The 19691-nt window shown below is 40.2% G+C and overlaps 2 protein-coding genes across 3 annotated transcripts in view; one reads left to right on the top strand and one right to left on the bottom strand.

Moving 5' to 3' along the window:
* Window positions 1-2055, top strand: part of CRB1 (crumbs cell polarity complex component 1) — a 195147-nt gene extending 193092 nt beyond the window's left edge. Inside the window, exon 12 of the mRNA XM_087857530.1 lies at window positions 1446-2055. Coding sequence (XP_087713656.1) covers window positions 1446-1661 — 216 coding nt within the window. The 3' untranslated portion in view covers window positions 1662-2055. The remainder of the gene's footprint in view (window positions 1-1445) is intronic.
* Window positions 2056-12579: 10524 nt separating this feature from the next.
* The window catches only part of DENND1B (DENN domain containing 1B), a 243538-nt gene continuing 236426 nt past the window's right edge, over window positions 12580-19691 (bottom strand). For both annotated transcript variants that reach the window (XM_045787733.2, XM_045787734.2), the window contains one exon: window positions 12580-18916. In XM_045787733.2, coding sequence (XP_045643689.1) covers window positions 18380-18916 — 537 coding nt within the window. In that variant the 3' untranslated portion in view covers window positions 12580-18379. The remainder of the gene's footprint in view (window positions 18917-19691) is intronic.

Raw genomic sequence — 19691 nt, 5'->3', positions numbered from 1 at the left:
CAGGAATAGAACTCAGTGGTTCATCGCTTACATACAACAACTTTGATCTATCTTTGTATTTTTATTTCCAACTCAATGAAGTGTTCATAGCAGGTGGTCAATAAATATTGTTGAGGGGCGCCTGGGTGGCACAGCGGTTGAGCGTCTGCCTTCAGCTGAGGGCGTGATCCCAGCATTGTGGGATCGAGCCCCACATCAGGCTCCTCCGCTAGGAGCCTGCTTCTTCCTCTCCCACTCCCCCTGCTTGTGTTCCCTCTCTCACTGGCTGTCTCTGTCGAATAAAGAAATAAAAAATCTTTAAAAATAAATAAATAAATAAATATTGTTGAATGAATGAACAAACTAATGAACCACATTGGAGCAGAACTAGTAGTGAGGACACCCAAGACAACGCTGGGAAGAGATACCGTATTACATTAATTGCGTGATAGTTTAAACCAAGGCACATGGAGCAACAACAAAAAAGACTAAGGAGAGTGAAGAGATTTAAAATTCCCTAGGGTGTTCAACTAAACAAAGATTCCATATGTATCAGTAGCTTGGCTTGGTAACGCGGGGATGGGTCAGAGAGAAAGCTAAATGAAAAGTGAACTGGTTTAATCCCACTTTTACTGTGACAGAATTATTTCTTTGAAAATCAGTTAAAAATTCACATAGTGACTGCTTCTTGCCTTTCGTATTGTTCTGCAACTAAATCACAGTTTCATGTTACCCAATGCTCAAAAGTGCTCGCAAACCGAGCGGAAGGAACATTAAAGAAACCCATGTGTATGAGCAACACCCCTGAGATCCCAGGATCCAGCTCCTCCTGACAGGGCTCTACGTGCAGTTTTCTGTTTCTGGATGTTTGGTTCGACACCGAGCTCCTGTGTTTTTACAACAATTCAATTGTCACGTGGAATCTAAATCAAAGCGAGGACTGTGGAAAGGGCCTGTGGGACTAGCACGTTGCATTCCCTCCTCTGTCTTGGGATCTTTCCCATGAGACCCAGCTAATTTAATTTGCTTCTCCTCCCCCTCCCCACCCCAAAAAAGGCTGTAAAACAACTATTCCTTCAATCCAAAGCCAGAGCTCCTGGCAAGGGAGGGAAGACACTGGGAATACCGTGTTTGTAGAGATGGAGAGCTCTTTTACGAATATGCGTGCGGGGCTATCTGTTGCCCTGCATGTCGTAGGAATGATCCCAGTCAGAGATGAAGACTCAGGGTAAATCGAGTAGGTATTTCACGCCACACTTTCTGCCTCTAGATCTTGGCTCTTACGTCTATAGTCATTTCACATGACCTGGGAACAAGAAAAGCTGACTTCCCTTTCAGACCTTGGTCTGTTTACCATGCTGAGTGACACCTGCATTCTGGTTGGTTTTCATTCCAGGGTAGCTCCAGTGTCCTACACATGTACCTTTTCTCTATAACTCACCTCACCATTATTTCACTCCTTCCAGTTGGCAGATGACGTGATCTCGGACATTTTCACCGCCGTTGGCTCAGTGATGTCAGCCTTGCTGTTGACCCTCTTTCTGGTGGTGGTTGTCTCTGTGGTTGCATCCAACAAAAGGGCAACTCAGGGAACCTACAGCCCCAGCCGTCAGGAAAAGGAAGGCTCTCGAGTGGAAATGTGGAGCATGATGCCGCCCCCTGCTGTGGAAAGGCTGATTTAGGAGCATTCCGTCTCCTTGAGAGAGAGATCCGCACACTGTGAATGTGGTGACTGCACCCCAGCGTCTTGCCGGCATACCTGGACTTGCCAATTCACAACTGGGCTTTCACTGAAACCGTGGGAAAGATTCCTTCGGCCACCTTAAAGACTTTCGTGGTTCAACCTGACATCATCGTTTTATTATTTTAGCCAGTCAATCACAGAACAATGTTCTTGTGCTGGTAATTTCAGCCTCATAATTAGCAAAAATACCTCCCAGAGGACAGTGTCTTCTGAGAAAGACGCCGGTGCCGATCACTTAGCCTTTTGACCCCTGGCAACCCGGGGACAGCTTGCTTAGTTTGCCCATTAGCTGGCAACTGCATTTTTTTTATACAAAAACTACAAGATGAATTTCTCACTCTTCTTATCATGCGGTGAAAGGTTTTAGTTGTATACCTATGATGAGATACACACTTTTGCCCTTTAATCATGGACTCAAGAAAGCCATGGGAATGATCTGTGTTTAAAAAGTGACCCAACATCAACTAATAAAAATGGAAATGTGGTTATTCTCCTTTCTGAGTATTTTTTGTATTTTGTGATATTACATGTGACAAAAGTAGCCTCTAGTTGCATTTGAAGAAGCTTCTTATGAATTAGGTCTTTTAACTACATCATGGCAAGCATTACATTTAAAGTGATTGCTTTCTTTTCTTTTCTTTCTTTTCTTTTCTTTTCTTTCTTTTCTTTTCTTTTCTTTTCTTTTTTAAGATTTTTATTTAGAGAGAGCACGCAAGGGAGAGAGCTGGAGCAGGGGAGCAGAAGGAGAGGGAGAAGTAGGCCCCACGCTGAGTGGGGAGCCTGACATGGGACTTGATCTCAGGACCCTGGGATCATGACCTGAGCCGAAGGCAGACGCTTAACCAGCAGAGCCACCCAGGCGCCCCTAAAGTCATTGCTTTTTACAAGGGGTGGCTTATGGTCAACATACTTTCCTAGACAGAAAACAAGATAAAAGGAAAACTCAAATTCTCAAATCTAAAAGACCAGGCTCTTTCCTTCCAGCTGTTCTTTGAGAAGTCAGAGTCAGTGTCAGTGACATTGTCTAAAGAAAGAACCCCAAAGTGAGGTGTATGCATTTTAAGGTATACGTGTGTAGGGGCGCCCGGGTGGCTCAGCCGTTAAGCATCTGCCTTTGGCTCAGGTCATGATCCTCAGGTCCTGGGATCGAGCCCCGCATCGGGCTCCCTGCTTGGCAGGAAGCCTGCTTCTCCCTCTCACACTCCCCTTGCTTGTGTTCCCTCTCTCTCTGTCTCTATCAAATAAATAAATAAAATCTTAAAAAAAAAAAGGTATACATGTGTAAGACTATCTGTGGGGTACAGAGAGAAAATACTAGGTCTTTTGTATATATTTATTTCCCCAAAGATTTGGTTTGAATTTTATATATGTTTTGAAATTAAAACATTGAAGTAGCATATAAATAAAAGTTTATAATACGTAGTAAAATAGCACATAAATAAAAGTTTAAAATATATATGTGTGTGTGTGTATATACATATACATACTTGGGATATATGCTTAAAATTTTAATGACATGAATTTTAAAACCTGCTTCAGAGCAATCCATCTTCCTCACCTCCTGAAGGACATCACTGCAGAAATTGTCTGTCTCTCTTCCACGTCATTGGTTTCCGCTCTGTGCTGGACCATCACTATAGCACCAGACATGCTGTCATATTTCCTATGATGTAAAATTCTCTCCTTTTGCCCACTTTAGTTACCGTCCGTTTCCTCCCCATCCCTTCAGCAAAACATCCCCCAAAGAGTTTTCTATACTCTCTGCCTCTCCTTCTTTTCCCCTCCTTCTGTCTTGAACTCAAAATAACCTGGCTTTTCTCTGCACTCCACTCCATGAAATAGCTCGTGTCAGGGTCACTGATGACCTCCACGTTGCCAAACACAGCGGTCAGTCCTCAGTCCTCAGCTAACCTAACCTCCCAGCAGCTTTTGAAACAATTATCACTCCTGTCTTCAAATACTTTCCACCCAATGAGACACCATTTCATCTTGATTTTCCCCGTACATCCCTGTCCAGATTCTCTCCATCTCTCCATCTTTCCCTTCACCTCCTTGACCTCTGCTCTTTTTCCCCTACTGATTATCACAGCTTGTCAAATCATATACATTTTTGCTCTCTATTTCCCCTGAGTAGAATTTAAGTTACATGAAGACAAGAACTTCTTTTCTTTCACTGCAATATACCCCAGCTAGAACAGGCCTAAAACACAAAAAAATTTTCTGCATAAATGAACAAATAATGAATGTTGTGCACATTTGTACCTGCTACCAGCAAATCCCAGAGTGCCCAAGATTGGTGTGGACTATCACTGGATGCTGCTCTGGTGGCTAAACTATCATAGCCTTATAGCTTGATGTTTTATCTCCCGAGTTCACTCCTTTTCTAATATAGCTTTAAGTATTAGCTCCTTCAGGAGATGGATGTCCCAGGGCTCCTGGGTGGCTCAGTTGGTTAAGCGTCTGCCTTCAGCACAGGTCATGATCCCAGGGTTCTGGGGTCGGCCACACTGGGCTCCCTGCTCAGCGGGAAGTCTGCTTCTCACTCTGCCCTTCCATCCTGCTCTGTTCTCTCTTGCCATCTCTCTCAAATAAATAAACTCTTGAGGAAAAAAAAATATGGATGTCTCTGGGTGTCCACATGTAGAGTATGCCATGAGACATTGTCTTTACTCATATCCCATTAGAGTCACAACTTCTTTTTTTTAGGATTTTATTTATTTATTTGAGAGAGAGGGTGCACAGGCAGGTACATGAATGGCGGGAAGGGGGTGCAGAGGGAGGGGGAGAAACAGACTCCCTGCTGGGCGTGAAGCCCAACATGGGGTTCAGTCCCAGACCCCCAAGATCATGACCTGAGCTGAAGTCAGATACTTTAACCAACTGAGCCACTCAGGTGCCCCGAGTCACAACTTCTTAATACAGGTTTACATGGAAAAGACAAAAAGAGCTCTTGCTTAGAGGAAAAAAAAAAGTAGTTGAGTTTAAAAAACAACAAACTAAAAGAAATCAGAGTAGAAGTTGGTCCTATTGGGATTTGCACAAGATAGATGAAAAAGATTACGGTCAGTGGCGATACCTTAAGTTTAAAAAAAGATGTCTAATTAATCTGGCTATTCACCCTCTTACAGTGACCAACTTCGGGATTTGGGTAGAAAAACATGTTCAAATATATGCACAAATGAATGCATGCAGGCATGAATAAATGCATGGTTCCATGTGGACACTCCAAATACATAATGAGGTCGTGTACAGGCTGGGCCTACAAGCCAAATCTCTACATCTTTGAACAAACTAAATGGACAATATCTTATGCAGGAATGCTTCAAAATTTGCCCCATGGAGTATTTATTCTGAACCGTCTTTATAAAGATAAAACTCACCTTAAGTAGAAAAATCTAGTATCTGCATCACTGGTGTTGGTGCGACTCTCACGTCACACATATTTTTGCAATTTGTGTTAGCTTGGTTTCAAAGATGGCGGAAGCCATTTCTCTTGTGCGCCTTTGCATTGTGACATTGCCAGCCCTCCCATCAAGAGGTGGTCGGTTTGCCTTTCCCTTGACTCAAGGCTGGCCTGTGATCTGTTTTACCAAGAGAATGTCACAGAAATGATGCTAGGTGCCAGAGGCTTGCAGGTTTTTTTTGTTTTTTTTTTTTTTCTCCTCTCTTGGATGAAACGAAAATTCCATGTGGAGAGAGAGGCCCAGCCGTGCCAGCCATCCTGGCTGATCCCACTTCCAGCCACCCTGCTGCAAGTGGCCCACGTGCGACCAGCAAAGGAAAAACCTAATCAATCCACAGAGAGAAATAATAAATCATTGTTTGAAGCCACGGAGGTTCGGGGCGGTTGGTTATGCAGCAATCCATTCCAGAGACACAATTATTCACACTGAGGAGGCAGACATAGGACTAGGGCAATATACAGGACTTCTCTGATTCTGCTTTGTTTCCAAAACTGTTGCCCTGGGAACAAGTGGACGGTGCAGGACTCATCTGCATTATAATAATTTGTACATTATTAATAAAAGATGGCCGATGGGTGCCTGATTTCTCTCCGAGGGGAAAATCAGGTGAGGATCCATTACATCCAAGCACAGCTCTGGGTGGCGCCGAGGGTCACGGTCCCTCCAGGGCGGCTGTTGGCAGGCTTTGGGGCAGGGGTGCAAAGCGGACACAGCCGTCGTCCTTCCTGCCCTGGGTGAACCCTGGCTGAGGGCAGCCGATGGAAAAAGCACATCTGGTGTGTGTCTACAGGGAGTGACGGGAAGGCTCCTTCAAGGGGCCTGTCACACGGCTCCTGTAGTCACAGTGAGCGCAAAGAGAAGCAGGAAATGACAAACGACTGTAACTTCAATCAGCTGTCAAATCTGCCCCCTATTTTACTTCCTTGAATTACCACTGCGTAACAGGCCCTCCCTGGCCCCGGGTAGCCGTGATTACGGTGATTACCAATTAGTATTAGCACCAGTAACTGCCAGTAATTGTCGAGGCGGGACTGGAAAGCACCATTCTAACGATAATTTTGATTATTATAATGATAATGAGGGATCCTACAGGGAGCTCAGCTAAGGGCCAGGGCGGTATTTACCTTGCTACACCCGCATCGTGTCTCATTTAAAAACCTTAGAACAGGGGGCGCCTGGGTGGCACAGCGGTTAAGCGTCTGCCTTCGGCTCAGGGCGTGATCCCGGCGTTCTGGGATCGAGCCCCACATCAGGCTCCTCTGCTATGAGCCTGCTTCTTCCTCTCCCACTCCCCCTGCTTGTGTTCCCTCTCTCGCTGGCTGTCTCTCTCTCTGTCGAATAAATAAATAAAATCTTTAAAAAAAAAAACAACAAAAAAACCTTAGAACAGCTCTTTGAAAGAGGAACTTTTATCCTCATTTTAAGAGCCTCTGTTCACAAAGAAACACACACAGGTTCAACTTCTGATCTGCCCATCGAGGTGACGTGCACGTCGCCTGAAAAATGGGAATCCTACTAACATCTCCCGGGCATACTTTACTTCCTAGTGTCAGACGCTCAGCGACGAGTGGGCGCACGATGTCTAGCTGATTACTACTCGGGTCAGGCCGGCCGGCCGCAGTTCCTCCCACCTTCTACTCTGCTAAACAAACCACGTGGGGAACCAGTCTTCTTACCCTCCTTAACATCCATCCTCTGATGTATTTGTAAAATATGCAGGCTTTGTGCAGAGAAAGATGATTTTTCCACGTTTAGTCCCACACCTCAGAATCGCTCTGGGATGGCTCTCCCACCCGAGCGAAGAAATCACTTCATCTAGAAGACTGATATGAATTGTACGTACTGCTTGTATGTTCTCAATAAAAAGAAAATAAATCAAAAGGTCTCAGGTCTCTCAGTCTCCCAAACAACTGACAATAAGAGTAATTTTTTTTTTAAAGTTTTGCTTTACAGAAATAACCCCCCCCCCGCCCCCCAGCTTCTAGGGACTACTCCTTATACCTCTTGTTCAGGAGTCACAATCATCTACAATCATCAAGAGCAAGACTGGCCCACGCATTTTAAGGTAAACCATCCTTTTAATGATTAGCTACCCAACTTCACCTGGTTTCATGCTCTGCAGGGGTATGATTCAAACCATGAAACTTTCCTTAATTCTGGAGTGAATATGACCTTTCACATTTCAATCTGCTTCCAGCAAAAGTGCAACTGTATTGCTGTGCATTGCATCGAAGAGTGATGACAAAAATGCATGTTTCCAATTTAAGCCCATTCTTCTGTGAATTGGTGCCCAGGCTTCACCTTACATGGTTCCAGAAACCTGGGAACAACATCCATCAAATGTATGTGGCAGTACTGGCCTAAGGACAGCTGCTTTAAGAACCAGTCCCAGAGTCTCCTAATATGTTGGGTGACCAACGTCCCCTTGAAAACTGCTCGCAAATCCACATCTTCCAGCTCTAAGTGAGCACCTCTTGGAGGCGCTATTTTTTCAGCTTGAGGCTTTAAAATCAGAGCTCACTCAGGGTTGATCCGAAGCAAACCCTGAGGGGAAACAAGTGTCTGTGTTGTTAAAAGTCCCCAAAGTATAGGTGCTCCCGAGATGTGTTGCAACTCAGCCCTTCCTGTCATGGGTTTGGGTATGTCAATTCATATGTTAATTCATTCAGTAACATGCTCTCCATCCAAAAACCTTTTCCTGCTACAAGATAATGTCCAGATTAGCTTTCCCTAACAGAGATAATTCAGAATACTTACTTTACCAGGTCATGCCTGCTTTTCTAAGAAAGAAAAAGAAAGAGAGAGAGACAGGGAGAGAGAGAGGAGGAAGGAAGGAAGGAAGGAAGGAAGAAGGAAGGAAGGAAGGAAGGAAGAAGGAAGGAAGGAAGGAGGAAGGAAGGAAGGAAGTTGGTTGGAGGTGAACTCTTCCGTGTAGTAATCAATCATCTGCTTCTAAGAGAGGCCCAATCTTAGGACAAAGATAAGAGCCTTGCAACCCCAGGATTCTGCAAGGCAGATACGCACACATCGCCCTAATCAGTGACCTGCATCGAAATGTGGATGATGAACATCTGTCTAGCGAGAAACTGCCATGTTCGCATAAACATCCGTAGGCAGATGTAACTATTTTTCTCCCATCAGTGTTGTGTCCCAGTGAACTTTCTTGTGTATCAGCATCATCACCCTTTGTGACCTCTGAAAGGAAATGCGATCTCACTTTTCCTTGTTCAGTGCTATTTACTTTCTAGCACAGAACACTCTGTCCTGCTTTAAAGTCCACTCCTTAACCTTCTGCCACCTCTTCCACCTATAAGACAAGGAAGCAAACTGAGCTAGCTGGAGACTCCTGGGCATCTCCCCACATTCTGCATCTCTCACCTTCTAAGTGTTGGATCATTGAAGTTAATTAAATACAGGGGTCTGATCTCTCTGAAGGGTCTCCTGCCCTGCCTCAATTTCCCAACTCGTTCTTTTGCGGACGGACAGTTCACAGATGCCCAGACCTCTAAGGCTTTCAGCACTTTCCAACCCACATGAGGTTATTAAAATGTATGTATTTTGAATTATCCAAACATATCTGGAACATACAAATCTGATTTTAAGACCAATACATATAGTAATACTTCCCTCACATTCATTCTAAATAGAATTAATCAGTTTACCCATTTAATGAGAAAAAAAAATCACCAAATGTCTTGCATTTGGTGCCAAGTACAACACAATTAATTGAAATCAAACATCATCTGAAATCTTTCTTACCTGGGAGGAGAAACAGTGGTGGTAGAAAAGATTGCACAGAACACACAGAAATTTCTGCTAGGAGTCAATTATCCCGAAGGGAGATTGTTTTACTGTCCAGGGTAAAAAAGTAGCAGAGCTCCAAAAGAAATGCTTCTGTGTGGAGGGAGGTAATAATGGATGGAAAAGAGAGGGAAGGGAGAACCCAACTACATAAACACTGGTCTGGTGACATTTAAAATGTGATACGATGACAAAGGTTAAAAAAAAAAAAAGTTCAGCCTGCGAGCAAGGGCACCCAAGACAAATCACAAAATAAGAAACAGATAATAGGCTGAAATTTCCACATTGCTGAATATGTCCTTCAAAGTATCCATGATATTAACATGAGATCATGACCTGCTTTACCATGTGCCAAGAGTCAAATCTGATGAGGATTCTATCAAATAATTTAAACACAAGTAAGTTTTAAATGACCTCTAAATTCTTTCCTGCTATGCTAACATTTTCAAAATCATTAAACAAATGTGTAGAGAAATCACGGGAACAAACCAAATGTCAGTTGCTTGTGTACATTATTCAGTTTAAACCTTAAAACACATATGGTCTCTACCGTTAACACCATTAACCCAGACTAACCTACAGCTTTTAATAAAAGAGTGTTAGCAGGGCAATTTGAAAATATTCTTAAAATCTTGAAATCAAGATGTCCAGAGACTCTGAGTTCACCTTACCATTGGACATTAAACATGAATATTAATACCCTGCAATAATCCCCCAAAATAGCATTCCTTGATTATGATACAGATTGTTTCTTTGCTATAATGTGTATGATCCCTCATGTTTTAAAAATCATTTTGATGAGAAAGAATTGCTTAAATTTTTCTAGCAGGAAGTTTTTAAAAGACTAAATTCACATCTCTCTCAATTGTCATTTTTTTAGAAATTCAAGTGATTTTCTAAGAGTTTGTCAAAAAGCACGTGCCTTATGTAAGGAGCCTATAATATGAAAAATAGAGCATTTCCTCCTACCATCTGTCTCACAAGTCGGGATTTTTACCTAATGGGTTGTAGCCAATTCCGACATTTATCAAATCTCTGAAAGCTTAGCTCTTAAGTTTAAATATTAAGTTTAAATTTTGGGGAAAATTGAATAAAATACTAAATGAATACCATCAGTGTATTTTGATATCCCAAAGTGAGACCTCAAATTACAAACTGGAGGTATGAAAAGGAATGTGTCCATTTTCAATACATGCTTTAAAATGAAAGCCTTGGGGCGCCTGGGTGGCACAGCGGTTAAGCGTCTGCCTTCGGCTCAGGGCATGATCCTGGCGTTATGGGATCGAGCCCCACATCAGGCTCCTCCGCTATGAGCCTGCTTCTTCCTCTCCCACTCCCCCTGCTTGTGTTCCCTCTCTCACTGGCTGTCTCTATCTCTGTCAAATAAATAAATAAAATCTTTAAAAAATAAATAAATAAAATGAAAGCCTTGCTTCACTGGTGTTAGTACAAAACACCATCAACATGCAACAGCCTCCGTTATTTAAAGTGAGTTTGATTCTAAAGTAAAACAACAAAACTGAAGAGTAAGACGTTTGCCTCCCATGCTGGTTCTTGACCAGAAGAAAAATTAAAAAGCCGCAGAGACAGCTGCGAAGATCCTGAGAGGGCGTTCAGATGCTCTGAACAGCTTTCTCGGTCTCACCCAGCCCTCGCTTACCGTCACCGCGCATAAGCAGAGCGGGGCTCCCCCACCTGCTCTCCGACGCGGCACATAAAATTGAAAGGAAAAAGATACCACAGAGAACACGTATATATACAACAAAGTTTAGCTGAGATTGAATTAGCTGAGCCGGAGAGTATGGGGGGATCAAAAGAAAAAGAGAAAAGGAGAATCTGTACATTGACACAATCTCACCGAAGGCTATCAGGAAATTCTGTACTCAACATTAAAACTTTGCATAGGGCGTTTTGTCAAAAAAAATGTTAAAAAGGCTTGTCTAAAAAAGGAGAGAGCTGATAGAAAAGAAAATCATAGCGAGAATGCATGTTAGGCAAGCCGTCTCGTTTCTGACCTGCATTTCTGCCTAATGCAGTGTGGAGGCTGAAGTCAGACTGTCAGGTTCACGTCCCCGCGTGGTCATTTGTTGGCATGGGACTTCACGGATATTACCCATCTATTTTGTTCCTCAGTTTCCTCATGTCTACAAAAGACTAATTACAATACCTACTCGAGAAACTTTTTCTTTTTTTAAGATTGATTTATTTACTTTAGAGGGAGAGAGAGGGAGCGCATGTACACGGCAGGGGGAAGGGGCAGAGGGAGAGGGAGAGAGAACCCTAGGCAGACACCACGCTAAGCACGGAGGCCAACGCAGGACTCATCCCACAGCCCTGAGATCATGACCTGAGCTGAAACCAAGAGTTGGTCGCCAACTGTGCCACGCAGGTGCCCCTACTCCAGAAACTCTTAAGAGCATGGTCCAGGCATTTTCCCACCTCTTTTCAAAGCCATACAGGTAGTTCTAACAAAAAGCTATGCTTGAGAGCCACTGGATTAGATAAATCTAAGATTCATATGGCTTTCTGTTTTGGTTTTATACTCTAAAATGCCATGAATTCAAACATATACACAAAAGTTTCTCAGTAATAATTCATTCTAAGAACAGATACTTCTATTTTAAATGAAGGGATCTAAAGAATTTTGGGGAATTAAGTAACAGACCCAGTCAATGGCAGAAGTTGGGGTAGGTTTTAATTCACCTGGAAACATCCACACTACGCTATTTTATTTTTATGCTATTCGTACTGTATTTTTCATGTGTGAACAAATTTTTTGTGTCCTGTAACTCATCCTGTTACTTCTAGGCAAGAAAATTCTCAGACTCACTACATAATACTCCGAAGAGGATATTTTCTTTCACTTATATGTAAGGAAAATCCAATTGCGTTTTTTGCTTCTGCATCTATAAAATTAAGATATGACTATCTCTCTCATACACACTTAGAAATATTGAGGCTAATCCCTGTGAAGGTGGTAGGCGAACTGTTAAAACTTAAAATCAATATACACCTGAAACTAATATAACATTGTATGTCAACTATACATTGATTTTAAAAAAAAGCTTTTTTTTTTAAATCAATAAAAGTTAGCTAAACCTGAGGCTTACAAGGATAATGTCTCTTTTGTTGTTGTCAGTCCTGTGCTTCTTCTATGGAAATAAGACAACTTCAGCGGTATTACCCCCCAAAATTCTGTACCCAAATGGAAACTTTGTGCTCGTTTCAATAGGAATTTGACTTTTGCCCTTGGTGGAACTGTCAGAGCTCTTCTAGTCTCTAGAGCATTGCTCATAGACTTTACTGCATTTCATCCCTGTCCTCGACTTTTAAAGACAGTCCTGCTCTGGTCTATCTAACGACATTCTACTTACCTATTCTATGACTTTAGAGCCTACTAAAATTAGTTGACCATACAAGAAGGAATGGACACCTCTCAAACAGAGCTGTCAAGAAGATCCAGGCTGGGATTTACACTGTAGCAGTTGCAAAGCTCAGAAGAGGAAGACGGCCGGGTCCTACAGCACCTCACCTGGAACACTGAGGGGAATAACTGACTAATTAGAAAAGAAGAGTCACCACCGTGCAGAATTGTAATTATGACCAATTTTATTCCATAACTGCATTGTTGGGCACTTTATGGTAGTATGTAGTTCATCCAAGATTTAGGTTTGCATATTTTTCAAAAAATTCCCCAAACAATACTTTTCTGCACAATGTCCTCCCAACAGTAGTCAGCTTTAGAGATGATTTATACTGTAGCCTCAAGGATGCAAGAACAGTGAAACAAATCTCAGTGCTGGGTAGGTTCTTACAGGTATCTGTCACCAGGTCTGGCAAAAAGCTCAAGACTTTCAGTCCTTTTAAACAGTTATTCGTTTAAAGCAAAAGAAATCAGCTTTGGGAAAGTTCCGTTTTAACCTCTCACGTACCTTTTGCATAAAAAAGACTTTATGCATATTAAATTGCAGACTTCATGTTTGCTGTTTTAGGCATTGCTGTAAGTACTAAATCATAACAGATTCAAGAAATCTTGTTTTTGGTATAGGACCACTGAATGGTTCTCAAAATAACCACGTGGAAGTTACACTGCCTGAAGGATGGTGACTGGACACTTGCGGTGCGTTCAGCACGCACAGAGTTCAAGTCCGGTCCTGTCCTACACATCACATAACCAACCAGAGGGTGGATTTGTAAGGTACCTCATTAAGGCTCTCATCTGGGAAGTGAAATAACACGGAGACAAAAGAGACCTAGAGGTTTCTCACATCAAAGAGGTAATCATTTGTGACTTTGCAACCTTTTAAGATAAAAGACCGTGTATTTTAAATGACCTAACTAAAGTGTGGTTGGAAGAAAACACAGCTTCCTGGATATAAAGTATCCAGTTGACATTGCTGCTCAGTACCTTGTTTAATTTTTTGGTATGTTTGCATATTGCATCCAGAGCTACAGATTTTCCACAGTGCTTTTCTGCCTCATTCAAGTATAATAAAAGTAGAAATCTATAGAAGCTCTAAGTTTAAACAAACTGTACATTATACAAAAATTAACTTAATTTATAGACAGTCAAGAAGTATTGGCAATGCCCTTTATAAATCTTACCAAAGATTCATCACAAAGCATATTACAATCGACATATGTGGTCATCACCATACAAATGCCATTTAGATTTATGTGGTACAGAACTGAGTATTTGTTAAATGTACACATGTAGAATCAGCATTTTGCACGATACACGTTTCTCTGAAAGTAAAAGTATTGTCAATACTAACCTAAGGTTCAGGATTTTCTTATTGCATATTTATTGTCGCTGAGGCAGTTAGTTATGATACAATAATGCAATATCCATAATTATTTTAAATAAACAAAAACATTTCACCTGCCAACAATATAAAGAATTTTTTCTAAGATCACATAGAACATTGCTACATACAGCTTTACACAAATACTGAAAAACATGACCTTAAGGCATCTGCTAGAAAAGCAGATGTGCATATTTATATGAACTAAATTATGCAGGAAAAATATTGCACAAAATCCTATTATTTTTCCAAACAAAATATGCTTCTTTCTAAATACACATAATTCCCTCTATCTTCACCAAAATAAAAATGTTAACCAGTTTGCTCAAAACAATTCTGCCTCTTAAGTAAGCTTTAAGAAACAGACACTAACAAAATATTGGGCTCGACACAGGAAAGATGTGACTGATACAGACTCTGTAAAAGTTATTTCCTTATACTAAGACGTGCTTTGGGGAATTAGATTTGGGTATTCATTTTACTTTCTGAAATTTGTGTTCTGACTTACAAATAACTACCCAGAGTCAGGGTCTTTTATGCTAAACAAAAATGGAATTTGCATTAGAAAATTTATTTGTGAAAATAATCTTTTCCTGAAAATCCAGATTTTCTAGATGAGAAGGAAGATCTGCTGATTATGAGAATATTCACAGTTTTCTCCTCTTGATCAGGAGACTACTTCTTCACGTTATTTAAGAAACAACTATTTCATGAACATTCCTGAATCACAGAATCCTGACAACAGCACTGTTACATACAGTTTTAATTTAAGAGGCGGGGACGGCGGAAGCTGCTTTCTAGAGAATGCTATTATAAAGAACGTAAAAAACTCGTTTCCATCAACAGGCACCTACACTCCCAGTTAATCCTAAAGTAAGTAAAGTGGCCCAAGTATTGCAAAGGAGCCCCATTCCATTATAGAGCCCTGTGCTGCCTGGTCAAAGATTGAGCATAGTGGGGACAGAGAATCAGAGAAACAAGGACACTTAGTTTCTAAGAGCTTCTAAGTCTGTCCTTTAAAAGTAGGTATCTTAAAATAGCAGCATTATTATACTTCGTTAAAATAATAAAGTTAATGAAATTAGAAACGGTACCATGTTTCTATACGTAGAGCATGTTTTAGATTAAGCAGCTTTAAAAGGATTTTTTTTTTTTTGGTGTTAGAATCTTGGGCCAATAACTTCTAAACAAAATATATCATTACTATTATTATTAACAGAGATTTGCCATTTCTTCTCCTTTTAATTGGCTCCTTCAGAGCGGGGACGATGTTAATTAGTTTATTTCCTTATACCCCAGTTACCGTACCTTGCATACGACCGGTACAGACAGTCCATAAATATTTCCTAAGTGGATGAGTTATTCACAGAAAAATCATCCTGCTATATGTTTTGGTGCCTTCCTAAAATACGCTAGAGTAAGTAACCATCAAAATTAACCACGTAATAACACATTGGCTTAACAAAACAATAGCTCCTAAATTCACACATGACTCTTCTATCCCCGCCTGAAATATCACGGATGCGATATTTAAGCACAAAGAGGATAAAAGCTAGAGTGGGATTCAGGGAGAATCATGATGGTTTAGAGGCCACGTAAAAGACTATGCAGGAAAGCCAAAGACTGACTCATTTATACAACTCTGTGGTTGAACAAGTATAGCTTCTTTGAGAAACAAATTCAAACAGCAGAGCAGTTTACAGATATTTCATTTAGTTGTAATAGAAAATATGAACACAGGAAAAAATAATACTTTTGTTTGTTTCAGAATTCACCTTAATTTCACCTTATTCTCCCTATATCCACCATAATACTGGGAAGTCTAGTTTAAGAGCAGACTTTGAATACTCAAATATTAATGATTTGAAATACTAATACTTTTGGATTAGTCTCTTGGATACTAGTCTTCAGGATTTTTTCCAAGAATAATATGTAGAGCTTTTGTTTTTTGCTTTTGTTTTTTAACAGAATATAAAAGCCGATTTTGCGTGTTAAAATAAGGCACAAATCCAGTTCAAAATACCTTGACACAAATGTACTTGTGAGGCTAAACGTCCTCACAGCAACACAGTCTTGTAGTCAAACATTTCATGAGGTGACTGGATGACAGAAGAACCTACACTTTGGAGGCCATGATGTTTATTAAGCAAATGGACTGAAACTCCAGTTCCACCTACGCTACACTCACAGTTATCTCATTCTTCAGACTATGAATTCTGAAGGAAAACATGCCTCATTCCAATAGTCATATTAAAAGACTTTTTCTTTTAAAAAATTATGAAGAAATATTTCCCAAGCAGATTAACAGCCAGAGTCATCTTTTTTTTCCTTCTCATTTAAAACAGCTCTTCTGATAAATCTACTTCTTTTATTACATGTTTCGACAAAGTGAAATGGAATTTTGTAATGAGTATATAAAGGCAAAATTTGACAAGAACCATGAGTCTTACTTTTGTGTTAATAAAATAAGGATTAAACACTTTTTTCCTTAATATATACAGACTCCCTCCTTACAAGAAAAATGAGATTTGTCTTCCTTTACAAACATGAATGAATAATTGTCCCCAATAAAACATATCTGTTTAGATTTTGGAATGTAGCTTAGAAAAGGAAAAAACTTGGTCATTTTCTTTAAATTCTTTAAAGACTGGCCTGGATAAATATTTTTAAGCAATGTTTTTAACAAATCCCCTTCTAGGATTTTTTTTTACTAAAAACTAAATTCTTTCAGTAAATATTTTAGGGTACAGTCCTGATGGGGTTCTTGAATGGTTTTTCAAACACCTTTTCTAAAATGACAATTTAAAAAAATATTGATTGGGGATGTACAGAGTATACATTGAATATGCAAATACCAAATTAACCATAACACCATGGGTTTTTTTCCCGATTTTTTCTGTCAGTCTAGCCTATCACGAAGCAGTCAATGCATGATGCCGTCTGAGACGAATTTCAATGTTTAACAGTGAATATGAGGGAGAACAGACAAATCTCCTATGTGGAAGAATTCTAAATAATTTATGTAGACACTCCACCCTAAGTAAGAGGAGGCGTAAGGCCCTACTCCTTAGGTGTGGTCTATACACAGTGACTTCCTTCCAAAGACTACGGCCTAGAAAGGGAGGGAAAAGAGTATAGTGGGAAAACCTGGCAAACACCACCTCAGCTAGGTTATCAAAGTCAACATCAACACTCACAAATCATGCTGACATTATGTACCTTAGGTATGATGTAATGAAAATGACATTTGACTTCTGTAATCTTCCTCCCCAAACCCACAATCACAGTGTAATTGTGAGAAAAATAGCAGACAAATTCTAACAGAGGGACATTCTATAGTATATTCAACCAGCAGATCAGTAATCTTCAAACCTGTCAAGGTCATCAGAAACAAGGGAAGTCTGAGAAAATATTACAGCCAAGAGAGATCTAAAGACACATGACAACCAAATGTAATGTGGTATCTTGAATGGGATTCTGGAACAGAAAAAAAGACATTAGGGAAAAACTAAGGAAATCTGAATAAAGCATGGACTATCAATATTGGTTCACTAATTGTGGCAAATGCACCCTACCAATGTAAGATATTAATCATAGGGGAAACTGTGTGCAGGGACATAGTAGGAACTCTCTGTACTTTCTTCATAATTTTTCTGTAGACTAAAACTTCTAAAATATAAAGTCAATTATTTTAAAAAAGTGAATGTGAGATGATAAGAAATGAATTATTAGTTAAGAAAAAAAAAAAGACAGGAACATTTCTTTATCAGGACAGTTCGTGATGCATTTGGCTTTCTGGGGCTGGATTCCTAGATAGCAAAGGCATATAGAGAGACTGAAAAAAATTTTAAAGTGTCTCATTTGTAAACAGAAGTCATTAATTTCACATTGTAATTCAGCACTTCATATATTTCACTGAGTGAAAGGTAAATGTGTACCTTTATACATTTTGGAAAACATGGCTGCCAGTGTCCACAAGAGAGATTTTTAACTTTGAAAAATGAATTTTGTCCTCGATATTCAACAGATAGAAAAAGGCATTATTGCTCTGCAGAACACTTATAACTTATCCTTCAAAATTTACAGGTAAGTCCATAAATTATTAAAGTATGCTAAATATAGGCTTAGGATTAAGGCAGTTAGTGGGTCAACAGTTTCAGCAGTTTCAGGTTAGTTTTGATAAGTTTTGAGATCCTGATCAGTTCATGCTCAACCAGATTAGTATAGTAGCTACTGGTTATGTGCAAGGGTTATATATGCATATTAGTTTAAATAAAACGAATGGCATTAAGCACCAAATACTGGGAAATCAGACGTTTGACATATACTTCCAATATACATACAAACTAGTGCCTGATTTAAGAGCACAGTAGAAGAATCAGCTTTACATTTAAAAATCAATTGATAACACATACTCATGAGATGAATGAGTGGGGAAAATGTATGTTCCAAATGAAAAATAATTTTTGGACAGTACTAAGAATTGTCATTCCTACAAATAATTCTGTTTACTATAGAGATTACAAGGAATCCTAAAATGTCTCCATAGAAGCCTGGATGCAAGTGGGTGACTCCTAATTGTTGATTTAAGTTTGGCTGCCACTTGCGTTTTCTTCTGAAATGTTTAAGTCTTGCTGGAAGGCAGATGTTATATGACATAATGACACTACTTCATGAAGCAGTCCAGCATCTTCTGAAGTCTCTTTGGCTTCTTTCCCTTCTTTCTCCCAAGGAACAAAAGTAGATGAACGTCGCCCAAGGCTGGGTGTAAGCAGATCGTCTGAAATCTGGCTTAGTGTTTCTTTCTTTTCTGTTTTAGCTTTTTCATTTTTGGAAACTTCAGGCGAAGTTAGCTGGAGATCCAATCCTGAAGTCGAAGCTGGCTTTTCCATGACCACAGGCCCCCTCACATTGTCAACACTGAGGTATTTTTCATTGTTTTCCTCTTTCAGGATAAACAGAGAATCTGTCAAACCACCAGAGGAAACCCGCTTCCGGGGAGAGGGAGGGAGGTGTCTGCCGTGGAGGGCACTATCATCTTGTCCGAGATGCCACTCTGCTTGATCACCAGAACCACTGCAAAGTAGGGCCAGATTATTCTCACTAGGTGCGTTGGATGTATTCTGAAAGAAGAAACAACAAATTCAGAAAAATCTTAATGAGATTACAATGTTACATTAGCATTTTTTTCCATTTTGAAATAAAATATTAATATCTTTCAAGGCTGGCAACATGGAAGGTCCCCCAAGAGTCCCCCAAGAGGAAATATAGCGTTGACAGTTAATTCTGAACTCCTGCAAATAGCTCTATTAACAAGAAAATATATAAACATACACAATTTTTTGTCAATTATACTTCGATAAAGCTGAAAAAGTAAATGAAAAGAACTTGCCAAACGCCCTCCCCCCCCAAAACTCCCAAATAGACCAACTACATCAATGCCAAGTTCGGGAATTACTTACAATCACCACAGGGTGGCCATTACTCACACTTCCACCTCTTGTGCTTTTAAAACATTCATTTCAGTTTGTTTAAAACACTGTTCATTTTTGAAGCAATATAATGAAAAGGTATTTGAATTGAGACATTTCTTTCTTTTTTTAAAAGATTTTATTTATTTATTTGACAGAGAGAGAGGCAGTGAGAGAGGGAACACAAGCAGCGGGAGTGGGAGAGGGAGAAGCAGGCTTCCTGCCTAGCAGGGAGCCCGATGTGGGGCTCGATCCCAGAACACTGGGATCATGACCTGAGCCGAAGGCAGATGCTTAACAACTGAGCCACCCAGGCGCCCCGAATTGAGACATTTCTTAAACATTTTTTGAAGATCCAAAATACAGAAAAAAAGTGGGAACATTTCACACTTAAAAAATTCCCCAGAAAAGACAACTATAAAATTAG

This window comes from Ursus americanus, chromosome 2 (assembly GCF_024610735.1).
Source record: "Ursus americanus isolate L20-20 chromosome 2, mUrsAme1.1.p, whole genome shotgun sequence".
NCBI classification, from domain to species: Eukaryota; Metazoa; Chordata; class Mammalia; order Carnivora; family Ursidae; genus Ursus; species Ursus americanus.
This window is presented reverse-complemented; position numbering and strand designations above follow the sequence as displayed.